This window comes from Nerophis ophidion, linkage group LG04 (genome assembly GCF_033978795.1).
Source record: "Nerophis ophidion isolate RoL-2023_Sa linkage group LG04, RoL_Noph_v1.0, whole genome shotgun sequence".
NCBI classification, from domain to species: Eukaryota; Metazoa; Chordata; class Actinopteri; order Syngnathiformes; family Syngnathidae; genus Nerophis; species Nerophis ophidion.
In genome coordinates, this window is record NC_084614.1 from 7,709,694 (window position 1) to 7,734,252 (window position 24,559).

The 24,559-nt window shown below is 44.9% G+C and overlaps 1 protein-coding gene across 2 annotated transcripts; it reads left to right on the forward strand.

Annotated features, from left to right (window-relative positions):
• The first annotated feature begins 312 nt into the window (after positions 1–312).
• On the forward strand, positions 313–6,114 carry LOC133550827 (uncharacterized). 2 transcript variants are annotated; one of them, XM_061896890.1, is made up of 6 exons: positions 313–760; positions 846–911; positions 1,065–1,136; positions 1,195–1,245; positions 1,324–1,494; positions 1,737–6,114. In XM_061896890.1, the coding sequence occupies exons 1-6, from the start codon at positions 754–756 to the stop codon at positions 1,862–1,864; spliced, it is 495 nt and encodes a 164-aa protein (XP_061752874.1). In that variant the 5' UTR covers positions 313–753; the 3' UTR covers positions 1,865–6,114. The 2 variants fall into 2 exon arrangements, with proteins under 2 accessions (XP_061752874.1, XP_061752873.1); XM_061896889.1 differs by having other exon boundaries at positions 315–760.
• The last annotated feature ends 18,445 nt before the right edge of the window (positions 6,115–24,559 follow it).

Below are 24,559 nucleotides of genomic sequence, written 5' to 3' on the forward strand. Positions count from 1 at the left end.
CCGAATCTTTGCGTGAGAAATGGGATTTGGAAGGGGAGGGATCTTTTGGATTTGTATTCAGATACGAAATGGGGGATATCTGCTTATTTCAGCTAAAAGAAAGAAGAGACGGAAGCCCTTTCTCGATATTTTCATCGTTATCTATCGTGGATTGGGAAGTTTTTGGTGGACACGCACACACACGCACACACACGCACACACACACACACACACACACACACACACGCACGCACGCACGCACGCACGCACGCACGCACGCACGCACGCACGCACGCACACACGCACACACGCACACACGCACACACGCACACACACACACACACACACACACACACACACACACACACACACACACACACATTCGTACGCACTGAAACAACTTCCGTACCTCACGAAAACATATTTAAACAGATGGAAAAAACTATCGCAGAACACAGTGTCACGTAGCAACTGGTCTTTACGGTCGTTTGAAACAACAGGTCAGTTTGGGGGACAAAAGGAGGGTTCAGTTTTTACTGACTTCCCATCTGACAGTTTAAATGTTTATGACCGTTTGAATCAACAGGTCAGTTTGGGGTACAAAGGAGGGTTCAGTTTTTATGGGAGCTTGAGAATTTCGTATGAATAGAAACTGGCCACCCATTTGACCGTTTAAATGTTTACGACCGTCTGAAACAACTTCCATACCTCACGAAAACATATTTAAACAGATGGAGAACTAGAGCAGAACACAGTGTAACCGCGATTTGCAAAATGAAAGGTAATTTCTTTTTTTTTTTTTTTCATTCCTTGTAACACGTCTGTTTAATGTTACTATAATAAGTATTTATTCGAACTAAAAACAGTCGAACATCGAGTTGAAATTCACCCACCACCAAGGGATCTCCTAACAGAGTCTCCAATCCTTTTGTGTAAGTACCGATTTTTTTTTTTTTTTACTGTATTCATTTCATTACCTCCGTTTTTACCACATTATTAGACAATGGTTTAACTCCGTTTAAGCATTTAAACGTTAAAAGCATTGCACGTGTACGACGATGTAATACCTTTTTTTTTTTTAACAGCCGATGACGACGAAGTGAAAGACGAAGAACTTTGTTTGATCGATCTTACAAAGTTGGAAGATGATTATCGAGGTGTGTTTAAACCTTCGAATTATTTAATATTGTGTGTATTCATTATTTTGTTTTATAGAGGATTCGCCGGAAGAGACCAACGCGATCCCTTTAACCCAATCGCAGTCTGGTGAGTCAAATAATTCTCATTTTTACAAGAAAAAAAACATGCGGTATACGATACATATATACATATATTTACTTACAGATTTTCCGTTTACATCTCTTGCTCACTGGTCTCCCTTAACGCTGGAGGGTCCGTCAACGGCCATTCCAGGCAGAGGAGAAGGCTTGATTGCGCCAAAGACTCCAGACATCGAATCCTTGCTCCGTGGGGAAATCATCGAAAACGACGGTGAATGTCCAACAGGCACCCGCTGTAAGTTTTTCTCGTTTTCTGTAAGCTTTTTAAGATTCTCAGGAGCTTTAAAGAGCTCCTCTCATTCCAATGTCTTTCGCTCAAATGAATTTCGCGCCTAAGGGGAATGGGCGGGGACTGATTCCGGAGGTGGGCGGTTGTTTCCGGCTATGCTTGCATGAGTGGAGATGACAGCGCCACATGTGGTTAAAGCCGGTATATATTAATTTTTTTTTTTTTTTTTTTTTTTTTTTTTTCCACAGGCAACAAACGCAGGAGGAAGCGTAGATGCGCCCGCCAGCTCGACAAACATGATAGAAACAGAAGAAGGCTGAAACAGTACTATCGTATACTGGCTCGCACTCTCATGAAGATGGCAGACATGATTTGATACATACTGGTTTGTTATATCTGTTCCATTCGAATTATTTTTTCTTTTTTTTCTTTAGAGAAATATAATGGGTGTAGTTCCATCTGAATTAGATGTAGTTATTGAAGAAGATGAAGACGTTTGTAATCATCATTTAGATCCAAACAACCAGATAGAATGGGAACCAAACAATGATCCGTCTTTGCAAGATGATATTAATGTGTTAAATTCAAACACAAACACACAAGCCTCTACACAGCATCACGATGTGTTGGGAGGGGCGACACCCTCGGGGGAATGTTTGGATTTTTCGGAGGTGGTGGGGGTCATGCAGAACCAACCGTCAACGGCTGACCAATCAATTTCAAATGAGACCCAGAGGGGTGATGGGGTAAATGTCTTGAGGAGGGAAACATTCAACAATATACAACTATCCAGCGTTTTAACTTTTCCTCAAAACAACGATGTAACAGATTACGCCACATTTTACCGCGGAGTCTTGGGGAGCCTTAAAAAGCTGACACAGATGGTAACTAAGGAAGCTAGACCCGGCGATATCATTCAATTGGAGTTATCCGGTGAAAGTGCAAATCAACACACTTCATTTACATTTCGAAACGATGCCGGGGCTGTGATGAATGCTTTTCAAGATGTGTTAGATCTGTTGGTACAATCAAACGTTGAAATATTGAACGATGAAGAAATACAGGTGATGGTCCAGGTGATACATAACCCTCGAGGTGGTGTAAGAAGAAAAATCGAAACCCTTTTGGAACATGAAATCCGCAGAAAAAAAGCTCGTTATCTTTACAATCCATTAAACTCGAATAATCAACTATGTTTTGCCATTAGCCTAGCAAGTCTGTTACATCCTGAATTTACAGATAGCCAGGCTGTGGCGGAGGCTGAAAAAATACAGAGAAAAGCGGGCTTAGACGAACAGACTTCCGTCACTTTCAGTCATATTCGTGAATTTGAAAAAGTGGTACGTCGTAAAATTGTCATACTGTACAGAGAAGAGGGCCAACGACCCCTCTCACGGTTCGAGACGGATTACCCCAAATCAGAAAATCCGTTGTATCTGTATTTATCTCAGAATCATTACAGCGGTATCATTAACATTAAAGGTTTTTTGTCAAAACCGCACGTTTGTCACTACTGTTACCAAGGGTACGACAAACCCGACAGACACAAATGCGACGGCTATTGCTTGGTCTGTACACAAAACGGGTGTGTAAAAATAGAGGGGAAAACTGTGCTTTGCAGGGATTGCAACATGTGGTGTCGTTCTCCTGCATGTCTCCTCAGACACAGGGTAAAACACCGGGTTATGGAAAAACTCGTCAGCAACTGCGATCGGCGAAAGAAATGCCTTAAATGCAACCTATTTTACGATGTACCTGTGGCTACAGGTATCGCTAAACACACGTGCCCTAAGTTAAAATGTCAAATATGTAAAGAAGAGCTACCTCGCAGTGACTCAGAGACACCTGAAACACGACATCTTTGCTATATACAACCCCAACCACGTGAAGTAAACCACAATGATAATATCATATTCTATGATTTTGAGACGTTTGTCGATGACAATCACACTCACATTCCCTTTCTAGTCTGTACCAAGACGCTGCAAGGAGAAGAGTGGTGTGCTTTTGGACTGGATTGTGTTACAGTTTTCCTCAATCATTTCAGGAAACCTCGTTATCTTAAATCTACATTTATAGCCCACAATTCGAGAGGATTTGACGGTTACTTGATTCTGAGAGGCATGGTACGGCTGGGTATAGCACCCTTAATTATCATGCAGGGGAGTAAAGTTCTCTGTTTTAAAGACCCTGATTTTTTGCAAAAATACATTGACTCGCTTTCCTTCCTTACCATGCCGCTTAGCGCTATGCCAAAAGCGTTAGGACTCGGTGATTGCTGGTCCAAGGGGTATTTTCCTCACAAATTTAGTTCGGAGGAACATTTAAATTATGTCGGAAAATACCCCGCAATCAGCAATTACGGTGTAGAACGCATGACACCTGTTGAACGCACCAAGTTTGAGACGTGGTATCAAAATGAGAAAAGCGAGGTCTTTGATTTTCAAAAACAAGCGGTACACTACTGTAAAAACGACGTCAATGTTCTTCGTGAGGGTTGCATCAAATTTAGAGCCGAGTTTACGAGCGAGACGGGTGTTGACCCCTTCTCCCGTATCACCATAGCCTCGGCCTGCATGAAGGTGTTTGTGACTAATTTCCTCGAGCCGCGTTCTCTAGCCATACCTTCCCCGGATAACTACCGAGGGTTGTGTAAAAAATACTCACACACCAGCATCCAATGGTTAGAATGGGAGTCGCATCGTCGTGGTATTTTCATTCAGCATGCTTTAAACAAAGGCGAAAAACAGATGGGGGCATACTTTGTGGATGGGTTTGCTATAATCGGTGGCAAACCATTCGTCTGGGAATTTCAGGGGTGTTTTTATCACGGATGCCCGACGTGTTTCGAACCCGGTGCTGTATGCCCTTTGACAAACACACCGTTCGAGGAGTTGCACAAGGCTACCGAGAAAAAAATGAAAGCGTTAAAGCGTGACCACAAGGTCAACATCATCGTCATCAGAGAGCACGAGTGGAATGAAATGAAAAAATCAAACCCTAGGGTAATAGACTTTCTCAAAACACGCAATTACCCCGCACCTCTCATGCCTCGAGACGCTCTTTATGGAGGTAGGACAAGCGCCTTTTGCTTGAGGCACACGGCGGGTGAGAACCAGCGTGTATTGTATGAGGATGTCACCTCTCTCTACCCGTACGTCAACAGCGCATTTCCTTACCCCCTGGGTCATCCTGTCATCATCCACACGGATTTTGACGATGTTGGAAACTATTTCGGTCTGGTCAGAGCCGTTGTTCACCCTCCTCGAGGTCTCTATTTCCCTGTGCTACCCTACAGAACGGTCAAGGGTAAACTAGTGTTTACACTTTGCCGCACATGCGCAGAAAACAATAACCAGCAGGAACCCTGCGAACATGATGAGGAAGGAAGGGCATTGACGGGAGTCTGGGTCACGCTCGAATTCAACAAAGCTTTACAGTTGGGATACAGAGTCGGTAAGATTACGGAGGTGTGGCACTTTGAAGAACGGAGCGAAACCGTTTTTACGGGTTATGTTCAAACTTTCCTAAAGGGTAAGCAAGAAGCTTCAGGGTATCCCAAAGAAGCCGTCGATGCAGAAAGCAGGGAAAAGTACATTCGTGAATATCGTGAAAATCAGGGAATACAGCTGGATGCTGAAAAAATCGAACCCAACCCTGCCAAGAGACAAATGTCAAAACTCTGTTTAAACAGCCTTTGGGGAAAGTTTGCGGAGAGGTGCAATAGAACTCAGACCACCTTGGTGAGAAAAAGTGAAGTATTTTTCGACTTTGTATTTTCAGGAAAATATCAGGTTGAATATTTTTCCTTTCTCAACGAGCAAATTGCTATGGTGCAATGGCAATACAGTAAAAACAGCGTGGTGCTTCCCGGTAACACAAATAATGTATTTGTCGCTGCTTTTACCACCGCTTACGCACGTTTGAAAATGTACGGTTACCTAGAGGGGTTGCAAGAGAGAGTTCTTTACACAGACACCGATAGTTTAATCTACACGGTAAACGAGGGGGAAGTTTCTCTGGAGACGGGGTCCTATCTAGGCGATTTGACGGATGAGTTGGGAGGAGACAGCATTCACGAATTCGTCTCCGCCGGTCCAAAGAGTTATGCCTACCATACCCTGCAGGGTAAAAAAACTGTGCTGCGTGCCAAAGGAATCACTCAAACCCGCGAGTGTTGTGAGAGGGTCAACTTTGACAGCGTTAAAGATTTGGTGGAGGGCTATCTGGAGGAAGACAAAACAGGTGCGATCTACACCCCTCATCACCAAATTGTTCGTGATAAAAGGGGGTTCCTTTTAAATAACTCGTCTTTCGAAAAAAAGTTTCGAGTGGTGTATGACAAAAGACGTCTCTTTCCCGACGGGAAAACTTTACCTTTCGGGTATTAGAGAGGAAATGGAAAAAATGGAACGAGTAGACTTTGATCCCAGATTTCATACACCTTTTTCATGCCTGGTTGTAGGACCTAGTGGTTGCGGAAAGACTTTTTTTGTAAAATGTGTATTGGAAAATTGTGAACACGTCATGAATTCTATACCCGACAACATTGTGTGGATTTATACATCTTTCCAACCCATGTATGCTGAATTAAAAAAGATGAATAAAAAAATAAAATTTGTTGAAGGACTGCCTGATTCCTTTGAAGATGAAAACTTGTTTCCGGACGATCAGACCCATTTGGTGATTTTGGACGATGTTATTTTTCAAGCCTCAAATCACCCCGAAGTGGTTAAAATTTTCACGCAGTATAGACATCATAGAAATATGAGCGTTATGATGCTGACCCAGAATGTTTTTCATCAGGGAAAATTTTCACGCACCATTAGCTTAAACTGTAATTATATGATACTGTTTAAGAATCCGCGGGACAGATTGCAGATTAACGTGTTGGCACAGCAAATGTTCCCCGCACAAAAAAGTTTTTTCTTGGAAAGTTTTGCGGATGCTACTTTGGATGCTCATGGCTATTTATTGGTCGACCTGACACCTTTCTGTCCAGAACAATACAGAGTGAGGTCGGGCGTGCTTCCGCACCAGTGGCCCGTTGTCTACGTGCCAAAAACATAATGTCAAAGCGTGTAAAGAGGAACGGTCCCATGTTAAAAGCTCTGTACCATGCCACACCACAAAAACGTCGAGATATTCTGAGTCACGGCTCACCAGACTTTATCCAGACGCTGTGTGAAATTGCTTTAAACATTCTGAAGGGTAATGTGCCCTTATCACCGTCTCAATTTGCTCAGCTTAAAAAACAAAAGAAAATCATCCGACTGCTGGCTGATAAAAGGACTGGACTGAAACGCAAACGCCAGACTCTGATGAAACAGTCGGGCGGTTTTCTTCTACCCTTACTGGCCACCGTCGTACCGTTTATAGGGAATCTTATCGGTGGATTGAGCGGAAAAGGTTGAAGATGAAAAAGGCTCAAAAATTGTTTCTCCTATCCCCCCAACAATTAAATCGTCTGACTCGCCCGGAGCCGACCATCAGAGACTCGGCGGAGGATGATCTAGATGTTAAAATGAGAGCCGTCTTAAACGAACCCGGAATGAATCCTCATGAAAGAATAAAAATATACGATACCCTGCTGCAGAGATATCTCGGCCTGTTGAAGCAGGGGCAACGGGAGGAGAAAAGGATGACTCTGACTTTACACAAGGATTTGCGGGGTGAACCATGGAATGACTCTGAGGATAAACCGGAGGATAAACCAGAGGATAAACCGATGGATAAACCGGAGGATAAACCTCGGAATACTGGCGGGGGGTCAAAGGATGTCACGATGATCGAAGTTCTGAAAATCCTCCCCCGACGCGACCGTAACAACGCCGAGTACATTATGAAAAAATTATCCGAGAATGATAAGGGGTGGACCTCTAAAGGAGAGTTTGTTCAAAACGGTACACCGGTGCAGGGATCTCATATGATCGATTTACTGAAACACCTGATGCAACGGTCCAAAAATCCACAGACCCGCACCCCTGAGGGTTGGAGAAAATTTTTAACAGCGTTGACGGAGCTAAATGTCCCCACATCGACCATTCATAACCCCAGAGCACGAGATCAATACAGACGTCTGAAAGCGGATGGAGAGTTTGAATCAGAATGGGTGGAAAAAGAAACATTTCTATCCCCCGAGAGGAAAAGAAGAGGTAGAAAAGTGACATTGTCCCCACATTGGTTAAACCTTGAATGAATGATGACAAAACTCTTGTTTCAATAAAATGTTTTTTTATTCATCAAACGCAGTGTGTACAGCATTTTCATTTCAACGGTTCAAAAAAGTTTCTAAACAACAGACGTCTTGTACGCCACAACGACTACTATTATTCTTATTCGTGCTAGTACAACATTGAATTTTTTTAACCAGGGTATATGCTTCAAGATCATTTTTTACTACATCATCTGTGTATAAAGACAAAACTTGTTCAAAAGACAGTCCGCAAAATCGATGGTGCAGATAATAAACGCAGTGTTGACCGCACACTGTGGACAAAGGGTGTTGAAGCTGTAGGTTGTGGTACAATATACGGTCAGAACGATTTTCCAAAAAGTTCAAGATGCTCCGAGGGTAGTAATCAAAATCGGGAGAAAATCCATAAGAATCAAAAAAAGTGGCGGTCCCATCTTCCTCCAGAGTCATCGATAACCAGTGCTCCCCCGGTCGATGTCCTTCGTGGGTGTTGACGATAAAGTAGGAGGGTGGGGTAAAGGAGCGAGTCAGTGAGGGGAGTTGGTCGGAGGCCCATACACCACAGAAAACATTCCCCAACACTCGTCGCAGAAGCTTCTCCAGTTGATGGTTATTCATCTCCGTCGTCAATAATAATCCACCAGCACTTGTCGTTTGGAATCAATTTCCAAAATAGAATCGTAACATGCGTAAACCACAAGAGTGACCGTGTTGGGTAAGGGTACTCTGAATCTCATTTCCAACCTCAAAGTGCCATTAGAAACCCGAGACAATGCGTCGCTGTCCTCTCCCGGATTGAGATTGAACACAAACAGCGAATAACCCCGTTCAAAATCTTGTCTGTTGATGCACAGAGGTAAATCTTTCATATGCCTCCCTGTAGCGGTAAACATGTTGTAAAACTCTCTGACCGAAGCCCCCTGGTTAAATTGCGGTTGGAAAGCTTTGGAGGGAATTTGTTTTCCCGCGTGACAGAGGGTGATGTATTCAGCGTTAAAATGCTGGAAATTAAAGGGTGAGAGATCTCTTCTTCCTGTGAAAGCTTCATGATTTACCATACCCAAAACAATGTATTTAGGCATCGTGCCCAAAAACAAATTTTCTTGTGTGCATACTCTGGAATTTTCAGGGATAGAGTAGGTTTTCACGCTGACCCGTGACAAAGGGTAGAGTGCGTTTCCTTTGAGTAAGGCCGAGGCGTGCCCCAATCGTACGGCCGGCGAAACGGTGACCTTTTTTGTGAAGAGAGAGGCACCCAGCACTTTCAGACGGAAAGTACCGTCCGCAGCCCCTGTGAGACAAAAGGCGTCGCTGGCACGCGTGAGTTTGATCCTCAGATCCACCGAGTTGAGAAGGAGTCTCTCGCTGAAAAGAATGTCTGCGTGGAGGGGTCCTAGTAGCTGAACCTCTTTAGATTCAGCCGTGTAACCGGCTCTGATGTTGAGTCCTTTGTTTGGTCCGTTCGCTGTTTCTATAGAGTCTATTGAGCCGCCGGTGTCTTTGTGGAATAACCCGGCTGAGAATTGACTTCTGAGTGTGGCTTCAGAATAGTTTAGTAGCGTTTCAATTATCGCCCTGTATGGGTGTGTGGCGCTGGATTGAGAAATCAGTCTTTCCCCGAGCATAATGTCGCATTGGCTGAAGATGGTGTTTAGAGGATAATTGATGAGACCCACATTGGCGTCGTTTGGGATATTTGATCCATCGGCGCGGGTAATTTTAACCCGCAGGTAAAGTAATGTGTCATTCAGATCCAAGTACTTTTCACCTTCTCCCGGGATGAAAAATTCAATAGGACCCCCGTCAGTGATGGCGGATAGCGGTAGGACTTCTGTGTAGGATTTATCATCGATAGACATCTGAGTCATAGGAGCTGAAAATAAATCCAGCTCGGCCATCGTGCATTCGGCCGAATTTTGATGTAAAAGAGCCATCTTTTTTCTTTTTTTTTTAAAATATATCGTGTGAGGGAACGACGGTCCTTCTCTTTGAAAACCTTTTACCGACTGATTTTCTTCTCCCCAGATGACGGCGTTTTTTACCACTCGTTGAGAGACGTCGTCCCGGGGGTCTCTTTCGGGGTTGTCTAGCCAGGACCATTATTCCTCCTGATCCGTCTTGTACCCCACTACCCATTTTTCCAACGGCATGACTGAATACGTCGGAAGCGATATTTTTTGCCGCTGTTTTAAGATGAGGTTTGACCAGGGCAAAACCTCTTTTCACCAGAGGTGATACAAAACGAAACAACCTGGAAAACACGGAGCCTATCCCACGCCCGTACATCACAGGTGAACCTGTGAAACCGGGGAGGGAACCCCCCACCTGGCTTTCGTAATAACCCACTAAACGTAGAGGGTCGTGCATGGGTTGACTCATTCTCATTGTTGTTGGTTTTACTTTCTAACGGGTCTAAAGTGGAGCTTCGCGATGGTCTTTCCAAAGGTGAAGTCGACGTGTTTGTTCTGATCAGATTTAATCTCCACCCTGATGTTTTCAATGTGATTTTTCGAGACGGGTAAATAGTAGGCGGGGTTAAAACACTTGGTGACAATCTCACCGTAAGCTCCCTCTACACTCACGATTCTCAAAAGAGGAGCATAAGCGTCGCCTACTATCTGAGGTCGCACCACGTCACTGTAACAGTAGAGATGGTAGAAACCGGCGTTTATATCCGCGGGATAGGGGGCCGACCCCCGGTCAAAGTTGATCCACTTTCCAGGTTTCACTCCCATGATGTAAGCCAGGGAAGGGGAAAAACGAAAATGAGTTTGACCCCCTGATTGATAGGAGATTCGCTTTTTAACATCGTCAAAGGCTATCCTCACATCGTTGTCAATTTTTTGTAAAGATTCATTCAGTTCATTTATGAATCGTGTAATGTTCTCATAACATCCCCCTCTCAATTCTTGACGGTAAACTATCCCCATTCCAGGATTGCTTTCAGGTCCCACCGGTGGAGGTCTCTTTAGCCATTCATAAAATGCTCCGTTAGAAACATTATACCATGAGCGAGGGTATGAAATCTCTGTTAAGGCCACCTCCCATGAGCCTGCTAAATCTATATGTTGACTTAAATCTATCTGGTAATGGGAACTTTTGTTTTCTTTAAATACGTTGAGGCTGGCGTTGGAGGGTAAGGTGAGGTAAAAACCCTCGTTGCAGGAATGATCCATAATGCTCGATGATCTTTAGACTGTGAGGCTCATCAAAGGCATCAGATTGTTTTATACATTTGTAAGGAGGTCAGCGTCCACCCAACTGTTGAATTTTTCGGGCCAGTTTTTCCAGTGCACTAGAACTTGTTTTTTGCCACCGACCGTACGTCGTTTTAGAATTTCCTCCACATGATAGCGCTTGTCCTCGCTCTCTTTTACTTTCTGCAACTCGGCTTCGTAAAAAGAACCCTCTATTATTTCACCGTCAAAATCTTTCAGTCTGTATGCCGGGGGAGATCGATGGAGACGTCGTGTTATTGTAAACACCTCGTCTGTAAAACTCTGTTCATATTTTTTATCAAACACTCCTCTCACTTTGGATATTCTCACCATATCTCCCGTGGCAAATTTGTATTTGCGTTTGAATGCTGTGAATGAGCCGTAGAGATTCTCAAACACTTGAGGGGTATTTTCCAAAGTCACATCCACCGGTTTCATTTTAATACTGCTGTGATATCCGTGATTGTAGCTTTTTACCAAGTCTTGTAAGACGTCTAGGTAGCGCCTGGTGTTGTTGGCTGTAAAATATCTCCACATTCTCCCTTTCAGAGTACGATTAAATCTTTCAACCACCGAAGCTTTGAGATCGCTGGCCGTAGAAAAATGTACAATATTGTGTTTCTTCATCAGAGCTTGAAAACTCTTGTTAAAAAATTCTTTTCCCGCGTCGGTTTGGAGTTTGCGAGGAATCTGACTTTCCCCCAACACCGATTGAAACGATTCAACCACCTCCACGGACGTCTTTCTCCTCAAAACCCTCACATAGGCCTTCTTGGAAAATACATCTATGACCGTTAATAAATAATTATAACCGTCGTTATATTCAGCCAAGGCTTGCATGTCACAGAGGTCGGCTTGAAACTGGGTTAAAGGTCGCGGGACAAAGACTCTGTTTCTTGGAAAATGAATGCGAACCGGTTTATGGAGTGTATAGGCGTCCTGTCCCGTTAAATATTCTTGAACTTTTTCTTTTGTGACACGTTGCCCCGTTTCATCCTGCACAGCTCGACGGAGTCGATCTACCCCTCCAAAACTACCCGGGTGTGCGGGTGTATGGTATGCTTTTTCCATAGCTTTCTCCATTGTGGAAAGACAAAGAGAAATGAACTCGTGTTGCTTGGTACACATTTCTTTTATTCATTCATGGAAACAACACAATGAATCTAAAACAGTTTGTTTTTATTCATTCATGGACACCACACAGCGAATCTAAAACAATTTTTTTCTATAAACTATAAACTATAATCAAGGTTTGATGTAAAACAGGTATACCGTAGGTGAATTTAATCGCTTCGTGCAGTTTTTGTAGTTCAAACAAAACGTTGACGGGGATGTCGCATCGTAGACGATACATCGACATATCAACAAACAGAGCATATAAAATGAACACGTGATAAGGAGAAGGTTGAAAAGACTTTTCTTTAGACCATTCCTTCAAAATTGATTCAAAAATGTCAAAGTCAAAAGCATGAGAGACAACGGATTTCCAGGTAGCTTCCCAGGTAGGCTTAGAGCGGGCATAATCAAGAATAATTTGTAGTTTTTGAGGTTTGTCTCGTTTTAGAACATACGCTTCCATCGCGTCAATCAACGGGTAAATAACAGCGTGGTTCTCGATGGAGTTTACAAGTTTTCTCCAATAATTACCCATCTTTTTTGTAATTATTCCAACACTCTGTCACCATATCCAGATGTCTCAAAATCGTTTCATCACCCCGTACCAACTCGTTGTACACGTCATCTATGGCCCACCAGACATTTCTCTCTGATTTCAGCTGAGACAGCAGAGAGTCGGCGTAGGATTCGACCCTTGAATCCTCAGCCTCGATGCGACGAAGCATCAGCAAGCGTTGAATGGCTTGAATGAATTTAGACGTACGCAGAGTCTTGATGAGTCCGTCGTAGTTGTACAGGAGAAAGTCCTCTTCATAGGGTTCCAGGCACGGGTGGTTTCTCTGGCTCGGATGGTTCACCCGACAACCGTAACATTCGCTCTGCCTGAACTGGCGGATGGCCTCGTTGAGGAGATGAAACACGGCCGTTTTCACCGTGCTGGTGAAAAGCAACCACTTCCCCCCATCGGTTTCATCATCGATGTGCAACGGGGGGTCCAAGAGTGACAGGGATGGTGACGGGGGTGGTGGCGGGGACGGCGGAGGTGTTATGATGATCAGGTCATTCTCCTTTTCCTCCTCCTTCCTATCGTCATCTGGCAAAGACTGCGTAGCGTTGTCGGTTTTCACCCCCCATCTGCAGAAACATCTGCCGAAGCGACACGTCTCATCGTCGCTCACCACCTCCGATCCAGCCGTCGTTTCAGGAGGGTTAAAGATCTCGGCCATGTTTGCTTCATCAGTCGTGTTTACGGATGGTTTGAAATCGTCCTGTGGTATAAGACGGGTCTTTACGCGTCTGATGGTCTTGTTTGCCATTTTCTTGTTTGAGATCCGTGCGTTCAAAAAAGGGAGCCAATATGGTCTGGTCGAAAAAAAAATTGCAGGGTGGGGGTTGTTTTTATAGGGAGGGTCGAAAAAAAAGTCTCGACCAATCAAACTAACGCTATGATTTTCAAAGGGTATTGGACGAGTCGGTGGAGGGGGTGTTTCCTTGAAGGTTATTGGTTGAAACTGAAGCGGGGGAGGTCCTTTCGTCCTCCGTCGGGGGTGTGGTCTCAAAGGACAACTTTCTTCTCGTCGTCAGCATGCTTTTCCATTGTCGACTGCTTCGGAACAAGTCGTTTATTTTCTCCTTCATCGACGCCATTCGCTCTCGCCATGCCACGATGGGTACGACCACCAACGGTGTAAACACCCCGCATTCATCGTTGAAAGACTCCAGGGAAAAGACATCGGGCTCGGTCCACTGAGCCGTATAGGTACCGGTGATTTTTGGAGCACGGAGACTGGCACGTAAAAACCAACGACCCGAGGCTGAAGATTTCGTCTCCCAGGTAGCGCTGAACAGAATTCTTCTCTCATTCAACTCATCCATCGTCGGGTAAGTAAACAAGCTTCCTTTTACGCGTTTATCCACCGGTGAAGGATCACGCCACAGGAAATCGGGCATTGCCAGTCTTAAAACTTCCCAATCCACGGTAGATAACGATGAAAATATCGAGAAAGGGCTTCCGTCTCTTCTTTCTTTTAGCTGAAATAAGCAGATATCACCCATTTCGTATCTGAATACAAATCCAAAAGATCCCTCCATCCCGTACGCTTCCAAATCCCATTTCTCACGCAAAGATTCGGTCGGCGGCATCTGAATACGATTTAGAAACACTCGACTTTTTTGCGGAGCGTCAATGTAAGTTTTATTATTTTTATAAATCGAAACAGGCGTTTCACTAATCATGACCGAATCGAACAAAGTCTTTACGCCAACGTATAAAGCTCCAAATAATGACTAAGCCTTACACTGCCCTTTTGTACCCCTCGTGTGTGTGTGTGTGTGTGTGTGTGTGTGTGTGTGTGTGTGTGTGTGTGTGTGTGTGTGTGTGTGTGTGTGTGTGTGTGAAGTGCGTGCGTGTCCACATCTCCACACGTAACATTCCCAGCCATCAATACATCGAAATCTGGAAGTTGTTTCAAACGATCGTAAACATTTAAACTATCAAATATATGGTCACATGCTGCTCAGATGACATTGCTTTCTTAAAAAAACTGAACCCTCCTCTGTTCCCTGTCAGGTCTTAACTCCACCCTCTTCCTGGTTTAACCACTCCCACCGCAGGTCTTAACTCTGCCCTCTTTCTGTTTAAAACTCCACCCTCTTCCTGGTTTAACCACTCCCACCGCAGGTCTTAACTCCACCCTCTTCCGGGTAAGCCACACCCACTTGACCTTGATATTTGAACCTGACATTTGAACCTGACCTTTAACCTTGACCTTTAACCTTGACCCCCTCATAAATCATTAACCTTTGAACTTGACCCCTCATAAATCATTGACCTTTGACCTTGAGGGTCATAAATCATTGTTTTATGGGGGGTCATAAATCACTTTTGACTAAAGGTAGGGACTTAACTTCTCTTTTGTGTCCACACGCATGGCCTGTGTTGTGAGGAACCGGAGCCTATTCAAGTGTTCGCACGCACATTCAAAGCTACGGGCGATTCTGCGTCTCCGGTTCACCCGACATACGGGCTTTTTGGGTTAGAGAATCCAAGAAGGGGCATAGAGACAAGATCTACAGCAGGGGTCAGCAACGTTTTTGAGAGCAAGAGCTACTTCTTGGGTACTGATTCATGCCAAGGGCTACCAGTTTGATACACACTTGAATAAATTGCCAGAAGTGAAGTGAATTATATTTATATAGCGCTTTTTCTCTAGCGACTCAAAGCGCTTTACATAGTGAAATCCAATATCTAAGTTACATTCAAACCAGTGTGGGTGGCACTGGGAGCAAGTGGGTAAAGTGTCTTGCCCAAGGACACAACGGCAATGACTAGGATGGCGGAAACGGGATTCGAACCTGCAACCCTCAAGTTGCTGGCACGGCCGCTCTACCAACCGAGCTAAACCGAAATAGCCATCCATCCATTTTCTACCGCTTATTCCCTTCCGGGGTCGCGGGGGGCGCTGGCGCCTATCTCAGCTACAATGGGGCGGAAGGCGGGGTACACCCTGGACAAGTCGCCACCTCATCGCAGGGCCAACACAGATAGACAGACAACATTCACACTCACATTCACACACTAGGGACCATTTAGTGTTGCCAATCAACCTATCCCCAGGTGCATGTCTTTGGAGGTGGGAGGAAGCCGGAGTACCCGGAGGGAACCCACGCATTCACGGGGAGAACATGCAAACTCCACACAGAAAGATCCCAAGCCTGGATTTGAACCCAGGACTGCAGGACCTTCGTATTGTGAGGCAGACGCACTAACCCCTCTGCCACCGTGAAGCCCATACATAAAACCAATAAAAACAATATAAAAACAAATATGATTAAAAACAGTCAAGGCGTTGAGGGGATCCGGTTTGGGGACCGCAGGATTAGGTCTCTGCTTTTTGCAGATGATGTGGTCCTGATGGCTTCATCTGACCGGGATCTTCAGCTCTCACTGGATCGGTTCGCAGCCGAGTGTGAAGCGACCGGAATGAGAATTAGCACCTCCAAGTCCGAGTCCATGGTTCTCGCCCGGAAAAGGGTGGAATGCCATCTCCGGGTTGGGGAGGAGACCCTGCCCCAAGTGGAGGAGTTCAAGTACCTAGGAGTCTTGTTCACGAGTGAGGGAAGAGTGGATCGTGAGATCGACAGGCGGATCGGTGCGGCGTCTTCAGTAATGCGGACGTTGTACCGATCCGTTGTGGTGAAGAAGGAGCTGAGCCGGAAGGCAAAGCTCTCAATTTACCGGTCGATCTACGTTCCCATCCTCACCTATGGTCATGAGCTTTGGGTCATGACCGAAAGGATAAGATCACGGGTACAAGCGGCCCAAATGAGTTTCCAGGTCTCTCCCTTAGAGATAGGGTGAGAAGCTCTGCCATCAGGGAGGAACTCAAAGTAAAGCCGCTGCTCCTCCACATGGAGAGGAGCCAGATGAGGTGGTTCGGGCATCTGGTCAGGATGCCACCCGAACGCCTCCCTAGGGAGGTGTTTAGGGCACGTCCAACCGGTAGGAGGCCACGGGGAAGACCCAGGACACGTTGGGAAGACTATGTCTCCCGGCTGGCCTGGGAACGCCTCGGGATCCCCCGGGAAGAGCTAGACGAAGTGGCTGGGGGGAGGGAAGTCTGGGTTTCCCTGCTTAGGCTGTTGCCCCCGCGACCCGACCTCGGATAAGCGGAAGATGATGGATGGATGGATGATTAAAAACAATTTTAAAGGGTAAAATCAATTAAAACAGTAAAATAGAAGTTGCTGGCACGGCCGCTCTACCAACCGAGCTATACCGTAGTAAATAAAAAAAATTGAGGCAGCTCACTGGTAAGTGCTGCTATTTTTTAGAACAGGCCAGCGGGCGACTCATCTGGTCCTTGGGGGCACGGGGTTGGTGACCCCTGCAGTATACTGTGCAATGGTACTTGGTCGGATGTTTGTGGAGGACCCTGAGCCCGCCAAAGAAGTGTGACACTTGATGGTCTGGTGCCAGTTCCTCACTTGTCACCTCAGTGAGTGCGTCTGGGAGTGACAAGCACTAAATTTAACCGACGGTCACAGGAAGGGTTGGAATTCACTTCTGCTGATGTCCCAATGTTAGATTCCCCACAGAAAACTTAGCTTTTCCCTTGATTTCCCCCCACTTTTTTTTTTTTGGGGCATTTCCTTTGGATGAAACAAGCTATGTTTCCCAGGCCCGGCTATTTGAAGCTCATACTTTTGGTCATCGAAGGTTTTTCAGCTCTATTCAAACACTGTCCCCACTTACGTTTCCACAATGGCTAGGTCCCGGGGGTGCCAGACCATACCCGCTCACACTCTGCCCACAGTCCAGTTGCCTCTGGCAGGACCAGTGCGTGCTTTGTGTGCTGCTTCTGGCCGGCCGTCAGGGGAACCCCACAGTCTCTCCGTGGCGGACACTCTGCCAACACCATTATGCCGCTGCTCAATGGCGGCACAGTGCAGTAGAGTCTCCTTGCCATACTAACACTGATTGCTAGGATGAACTAAGCCCGCACGGGAGGTGTGTCTTCAATGCAAATCAATCAATCAATGTTTACTTATATAGCCCTAAATCACTAGTGTCTCAAAGAGCTGCACAAACCACTACGACATCCTCGGTAGGCCCACATAAGGGCAAGGAAAACTCACACCCAGTGGGACGTCGGTGACAATAATGACTTTGAGAACCTTGGAAAGGAGGAAAGCAATGGATGTCGAGCGGGTCTAACATGATACTGTGAAAGTTCAATCCATAATGGATCCAACACAGTCGCGAGAGTCCAGTCCAAAGCGGATCCAACACAGCAGCGAGAGTCCCGTTCACAGCGGAGCCAGCAGGAAACCATCCCAAGCGGAGGCGGATCAGCAGCGCAGAGATGTCCACCAGCCGATACACAGGCGAGCAGTACATGGCCACCGGATCGGACCGGACCCCCTCCACAAGGGAGAGTGGGACATAGGAGAAAAAGAAAAGAAACGGCAGATCAACTGGTCTAAAAGGGGAGTCTATTTAAAGGCTAGAGTATACAAATGAGTTTTAAGGTGAGACTTAAATGCTTCTACTGTGGTGGCATCTCGAACTGTTACCGGAAGGGCATTCCAGAGTACTGGAGCCCGAACGGAAAACGCTCTATAGCCCGCAGACTTTTTTTGGGCTTTGGGAATCACTAATAAGCCGGAGTCCTTTGAACGCAGATTTCTTGCCGGGACATATGGTACAATACAATCGGCAAGATAGGATGGAGCTAGACCGTGAAGTATTTTATACGTAAGTAGTAAAACCTTAAAGTCACATCTTAAGTGCACAGGAAGCCAGTGCAGGTGAGCCAGTATAGGTATATATGTATGTATATATGTATATAAAGGTATATATGTATGTATATATGTATATAAAGGTATATACAATATAGGTATATATGTATGTATATATGTATATAAAGGTATATACAGTATAGGTATATATGTATGTATATATGTATATAAAGGTATACACAGTATAGGTATATATGTATGTATATATGTATATAAAGGTATATACAGTATAGGTATATATGTATGTATATATGTATATAAAGGTATATACAGTATAGGCGTAATATGATCAAACTTTCTTGTTCTTGTCAAAAGTCTAGCAGCCGCATTTTGTACCAACTGTAATCTTTTAATGCTAGACATGGGGAGACCCGAAAATAATACGTTACAGTAATCGAGGCGAGACGTAACAAACGCATGGATGATGATCTCAGCGTCTTTAGTGGACAGAATGGAGCGAATTTTAGCGATATTACGGCGATGAAAGAAGGCCGTTTTAGTAACGCTTTTAATGTGTGCCTCAAAGGAGAGAGTTGGGTCGAAGATAATACCCAGATTCTTTACCGTGTCACCTTGTTTAATTGTTTGGTTGTCAAATGTTAGAGTTGTATCATTAAATAGAGTTCGGTGTCTAGCAGGACCGATAATCAGCATTTCCGTTTTTTTGGCGTTGAGTTGCAAAAAGTTAGCGGACATCCATTGTTTAATTTCATTAAGACACGCCTCCAGCTGACTACAGTCCGGCGTGTTGTCTTTGTAGCATATTCAACTGAATATGGCTTGAAAAGGATTGGCAAATCATTGTATTCCGTTTATATTTACATCTAACACCATTTCCCAACTCATATCGAAACGGGGTTTGCACTTACGACCGACGTTGTTTACCATGTGGTATTTGGAGCTGAGTACACAAACATTATTCCTAAAAGGCAGGAGATTAATGTCATAATTTGGTGGCAGCAGGAAGTCTATCACATGTCCATATAACACTCTTAATGCAGGGATTAATCCTTTCACTGCAGTCCAACAAACAACATTCAATATATACATATATATATATATATATATATATATATATATGTATGTATGTATATATATATATTGGTGGGTCAGATACTTCTGACAGCTGAGTCTTTGCTATTGTTGGTTTTTAATTGCTGTTGTTAAACTTCCAAATTCAAACAGCAACCACAGAGTTTCCTCAGCTTGAGTTGCATCTTGAGGTTGTGGGTACGAAGATGAGTCATAGCAACTAGCAGGCCTCTGGCGTTAATCTCACGGTTAGTCCTCACAGATCCCATCAGGACTGCCTAGATCTGGGGTGAGGAGCCTAAAGGTTTATCCTGCAAGTCAGCCGTAGTCGACCCCAAACGCCGGCGGGCGCTCCAAGCAGAACACCTGACTACACCTGCACACCTGCCGTTGTGGTCGGCCACTGTCGTACGGCACAAGTGAAATGTGTCACCGGGTCGGAGGCAGAAACTCAGGGGGGCAAACGGCGTGACACCAGAGAAGGGGGGTTGGCGAGCGGCCAAACGACACGCTGTGACAGGCTCCGAGGATTCTCCAAAGTGGGGAACGGCACACAGGCACAGTTGTCTGAGAGGCAGACACACTGGGAGGAATATAGTCCTGCAAATAGTCCCCGCTCTGTAACCTGTCTGCCAAGTCCTCCAACGTCAACAAGTGTGTGTCTGTGTGTCTTTGAGGCCTTGTTGCATTTCAGTGTCTGATCAGGGGAAGAACCATCTCACTGAAGGCAACAAGAATAATGACCACCCTGACTCTGTGAGTCAAAAGGGGAGCCACCATAAACGCACACACACCAACAGACCTCGGACCAGCAGGCCTTGTTACACATGTACAGCACGGTGTTGTTGTGTTACACATGTACAGCACAGTGTCATTGTGTTACACATGTACAGCAGTGTCATTGTGTTACACATGTACAGCAGTGTCATTGTGTTACACATGTACAGCACGGTGTCGTTGTGTTACACATGTACAGCACAGTGTCGTTGTGTTACACATGTACAGCACGGTGTCGTTGTGTTACACATGTACTGCACGGTGTCGTTGTGTTACACATGTACAGCACGGTGTCGTTGTGTTACACATGTACAGCACGGTGTCGTTGTGTTACACATGTACAGCACGGTGTCGTTGTGTTACACATGTACTGCACAGTGTCATTGTGTTACACATGTACAGCACAGTGTCGTTGTGTTACACATGTACAGCACAGAGTCGTTGTGTTACACATGTACAGCACGGTGTCGTTGTGTTACACATGTACTGCACGGTGTCGTTGTGTTACACATGTACAGCACGGTGTCGTTGTGTTACACATGTACAGCACGGTGTCGTTGTGTTACACATGTACAGCACGGTGTCGTTGTGTTACACATGTACAGCACGGTGTCGTTGTGTTACACATGTACAGCACAGTGTCGTTGTGTTACACATGTACAACACAGTGTCGTTGTGTTACACATGTACAGCACAGTGTCGTTGTGTTACACATGTACAGCACAGTGTCGTTGTGTTACACATGTACAGCACAGTGTCGTTGTGTTACACATGCACAGCACAGTGTCGTTGTGTTACACATGCACAGCACAGTGTCGTTGTGTTACACGTGTACAGCACGGTGTCGTTGTGTTACACATGTACAGCACGGTGTTGTCGTGTTACACATGTACAGCACGGTGTCGTTGTGTTACACATGTACAGCACGGTGTCGTTGTGTTACACATGTACAACACAGTGTCGTTGTGTTACACATGTACTGCACAGTGTCGTTGTGTTACACATGTACAACACAGTGTCGTTATGTTACACATGTACAGCACAGTGTCGTTGTGTTACACATGTACAGCAGTGTCGTTGTGTTACACATGTACAGCACAGTGTCGTTGTGTTACACATGTACAGCACAGTGTCGTTGTGTTACACATGTACAGCAGTGTCGTTGTGTTACACATGTACAGCACAGTGTCGCTGTGTTACACATGTACAGCACAGTGTCGCTGTGTTACACATTTACAGCACGGTGTCGTTGTGTTACACATGTACAGCATGGTGTCGTTGTGTTACACATGTACAGCACGGTGTGGTTGTGTTACACATGTACAGCACGGTGTCGTTGTGTTACACATGTACAGCACAGTGTCGTTGTGTTACACATGTACAGCACGGTGGAGTTGTGTTACACATGTACTGCACAGTGTCATTGTGTTACACATGTACAGCACAGTGTCGTTGTGTTACACATGTACAGCACAGAGTCGTTGTGTTACACATGTACTGCACGGTGTCGTTGTGTTACACATGTACAGCACGGTGTCGTTGTGTTACACATGTACTGCACGGTGTCGTTGTGTTACACATGTACAGCACGGTGTCGTTGTGTTACACATGCACAGCACAGTGTCGTTGTGTTACACATGTACAGCACGGTGTCGTTGTGTTACACATGTACAGCACGGTGTGGTTGTGTTACACATGTACAGCACGGTGTCATTGTGTTACACATGTACAGCACAGTGTCGTTGTGTTACACATGTACAGCACGGTGTCGTTGTGTTACACATGTACAGCACGGTGTCGTTGTGTTACACATGTACAGCACGGTGTCGTTGTGTTACACATGTACAGCACGGTGTCGTTGTGTTACACATGTACAGCACGGTGTCGTTGTGTTGCATATGTACAGCACGGTGTCGTTGTGTTACACATGTACAGCACGGTGTCGTTGTGTTACACATGTACAGCACGGTGTCGTTGTGTTACACATGTACAGCACGGTGTCGTTGTGTTACACATGTACAGCACGGTGTCGTTGTGTTACACATGTACAGCACAGTGTCGTTGTGTTACACATGTACAGCACAGTGTCGTTGTGTTACACATGTACAACACAGTGTCGTTGTGTTACACATGTACAGCACAGTGTCGTTGTGTTACACATGTACAGCACAGTGTCGTTGTGTTACACATGTACAGCACAGTGTTGTTGTGTTACACATGCACAGCACGGTGTCGTTGTGTTACACGTGTACAGCACGGTGTCGTTGTGTTACACATGTACAGCACGGTGTTGTCGTGTTACACATGTACAGCACGGTGTCGTTGTGTTACACATGTACAGCACGGTGTCGTTGTGTTACACATGTACAACACAGTGTTGTTGTGTTACACATGTACTGCAAAGTGTCGTTGTGTTACACATGTACAACACAGTGTCGTTATGTTACACATGTACAGCACAGTGTCGTTGTGTTACACATGTACAGCAGTGTCGTTGTGTTACACATGTACAGCACAGTGTCGTTGTGTTACACATGTACAGCACAGTGTCGTTTTGTTACACATGTACAGCAGTGTCGTTGTGTTACACATGTACAGCACAGTGTCGCTGTGTTACACATTTACAGCACGGTGTCGTTGTTTGTTCCACATGTACAGCATGGTGTCGTTGTGTTACACATGTACAGCACGGTGTGGTTGTGTTACACATGTACAGCACGGTGTCGTTGTGTTACACATGTACAGCACAGTGTCATTGTGTTACACATGTACAGCACAGTGTCATTGTACTGGTGATTGTCAAACTGTAGTGCTACACCTAGTGGTACGCCAAAGAACCAATTAAATATTCAAACACAGTGTTACTGTTCGAACTGTGTGTAACATCGCAGAGGCCAAAACTCTGAAATATAATTGTTATAAAACCTCTGCCTTGATTTAATGAATACTTAGGTCTACTACACTACTGTATTTAATGTTGTCATTATGGTGGTACTTAATGAATACTTAGGTCTACTACACTACTGTATTTAATGTTGTCATTATGGTGGTACTTAATGAATACTTAGGTCCACTACACTACGGTATTTTTAATTCTGTCATTATGGTGGTACTTAATGAATACTTAGGTCTACTACACTACTGTATTTAATGTTGTCATTATGGTGGTACTTAATGAATACTTAGGTCTACTACACTACTGTATTTAATGTTGTCATTATGGTGGTACTTAATGAATACTTAGGTCTACTACACTACTGTATTTAATGTTGTCATTACGGTGGTACTTAATGAATACTTAGGTCTACTACACTACTGTATTTAATGTTGTCATTATGGTGGTACTTAATGAATACTTAGGTCTACTACACTACTGTATTTAATGTTGTCATTATGGTGGTACTTAATGAATACTTAGGTCTACTACACTACTGTATTTAATGTTGTCATTATGGTGGTACTTAATGAATACTTAGGTCTACTACACTACTGTATTTAATGTTGTCATTATGGTGGTACTTAATGAATACTTAGGTCTACTACACTTCTGAATTTAATGTTGTCATTATGGTGGTACTTAATGAATACTTAGGTCTACTACACTACACTTTAATGTTGTCATTATGGTGGTACTTAATGAATATTTAGGTCTACTATGCTATTGTATGCTAATGTTGGAAGGCCAAACATGTTTTGAAGTGCATGGTGTGTATATATATATATATATATATATATATATATATATATATATATATATATATATATATATATATATGTAGCCTTTGCAAATGACGTCACTGTTACATGCAACGTGGCCCTCAACAGACGTGAGTTTGACACCCAGCTGCAGAGTTCGACTCCCTGTACGTGCGACCCGATGATGTCATCCCACGTGCACGCGGGCGGCCACAACGTTGCCTGCAGAACGTGTTTGACAAGCTCGACTAGAATACGACGCGCACACTCGGGGCCACCAGAAAAAAAAACGACAATCAACCGAACCGGATGACGTCATGTCACTGCAGCTGCAACGATTCGCTCCTCTCGGGTTGGAAAAGGCATCAATGGCGTCGACGTGGAAGGATGGCGATGCACCGATGATGTGGTGAGCTTCCATTCATGCAGCAAGACATGTTTCAGCTGTTAGTGCAGTGAATGAACCAGGCTGGACCGTACCAAGTCACCAGCTGGGGGGGGGGCAGATGTTCCAAAGGGACGCGGACAATCGGTAAAGAAACATCGTGATCACACGTCACGCTTGCATGCACCCCAACAATCGGGAGTGTCAACAGAAGTGGTCAGAAAGGAGTGTTCGGCGTGGTTGCGCGCGCATACAAGCCCTCTTTTCCTCTTCACTCCCCCCCACCCCCCCCCCCACCCCCGCCGTGACGCCGACTTGGTTCCGTCTAAGATGATGCGAGAAGAGCTCTTT

What these genes read in the sequence shown, in the direction of transcription:
- LOC133550827 (XM_061896889.1), top strand. Translation starts at nt 1,932, where the DNA reads ATGGGTGTAGTTCCATCTGAATTAGATGTAGTTATTGAAGAAGATGAA.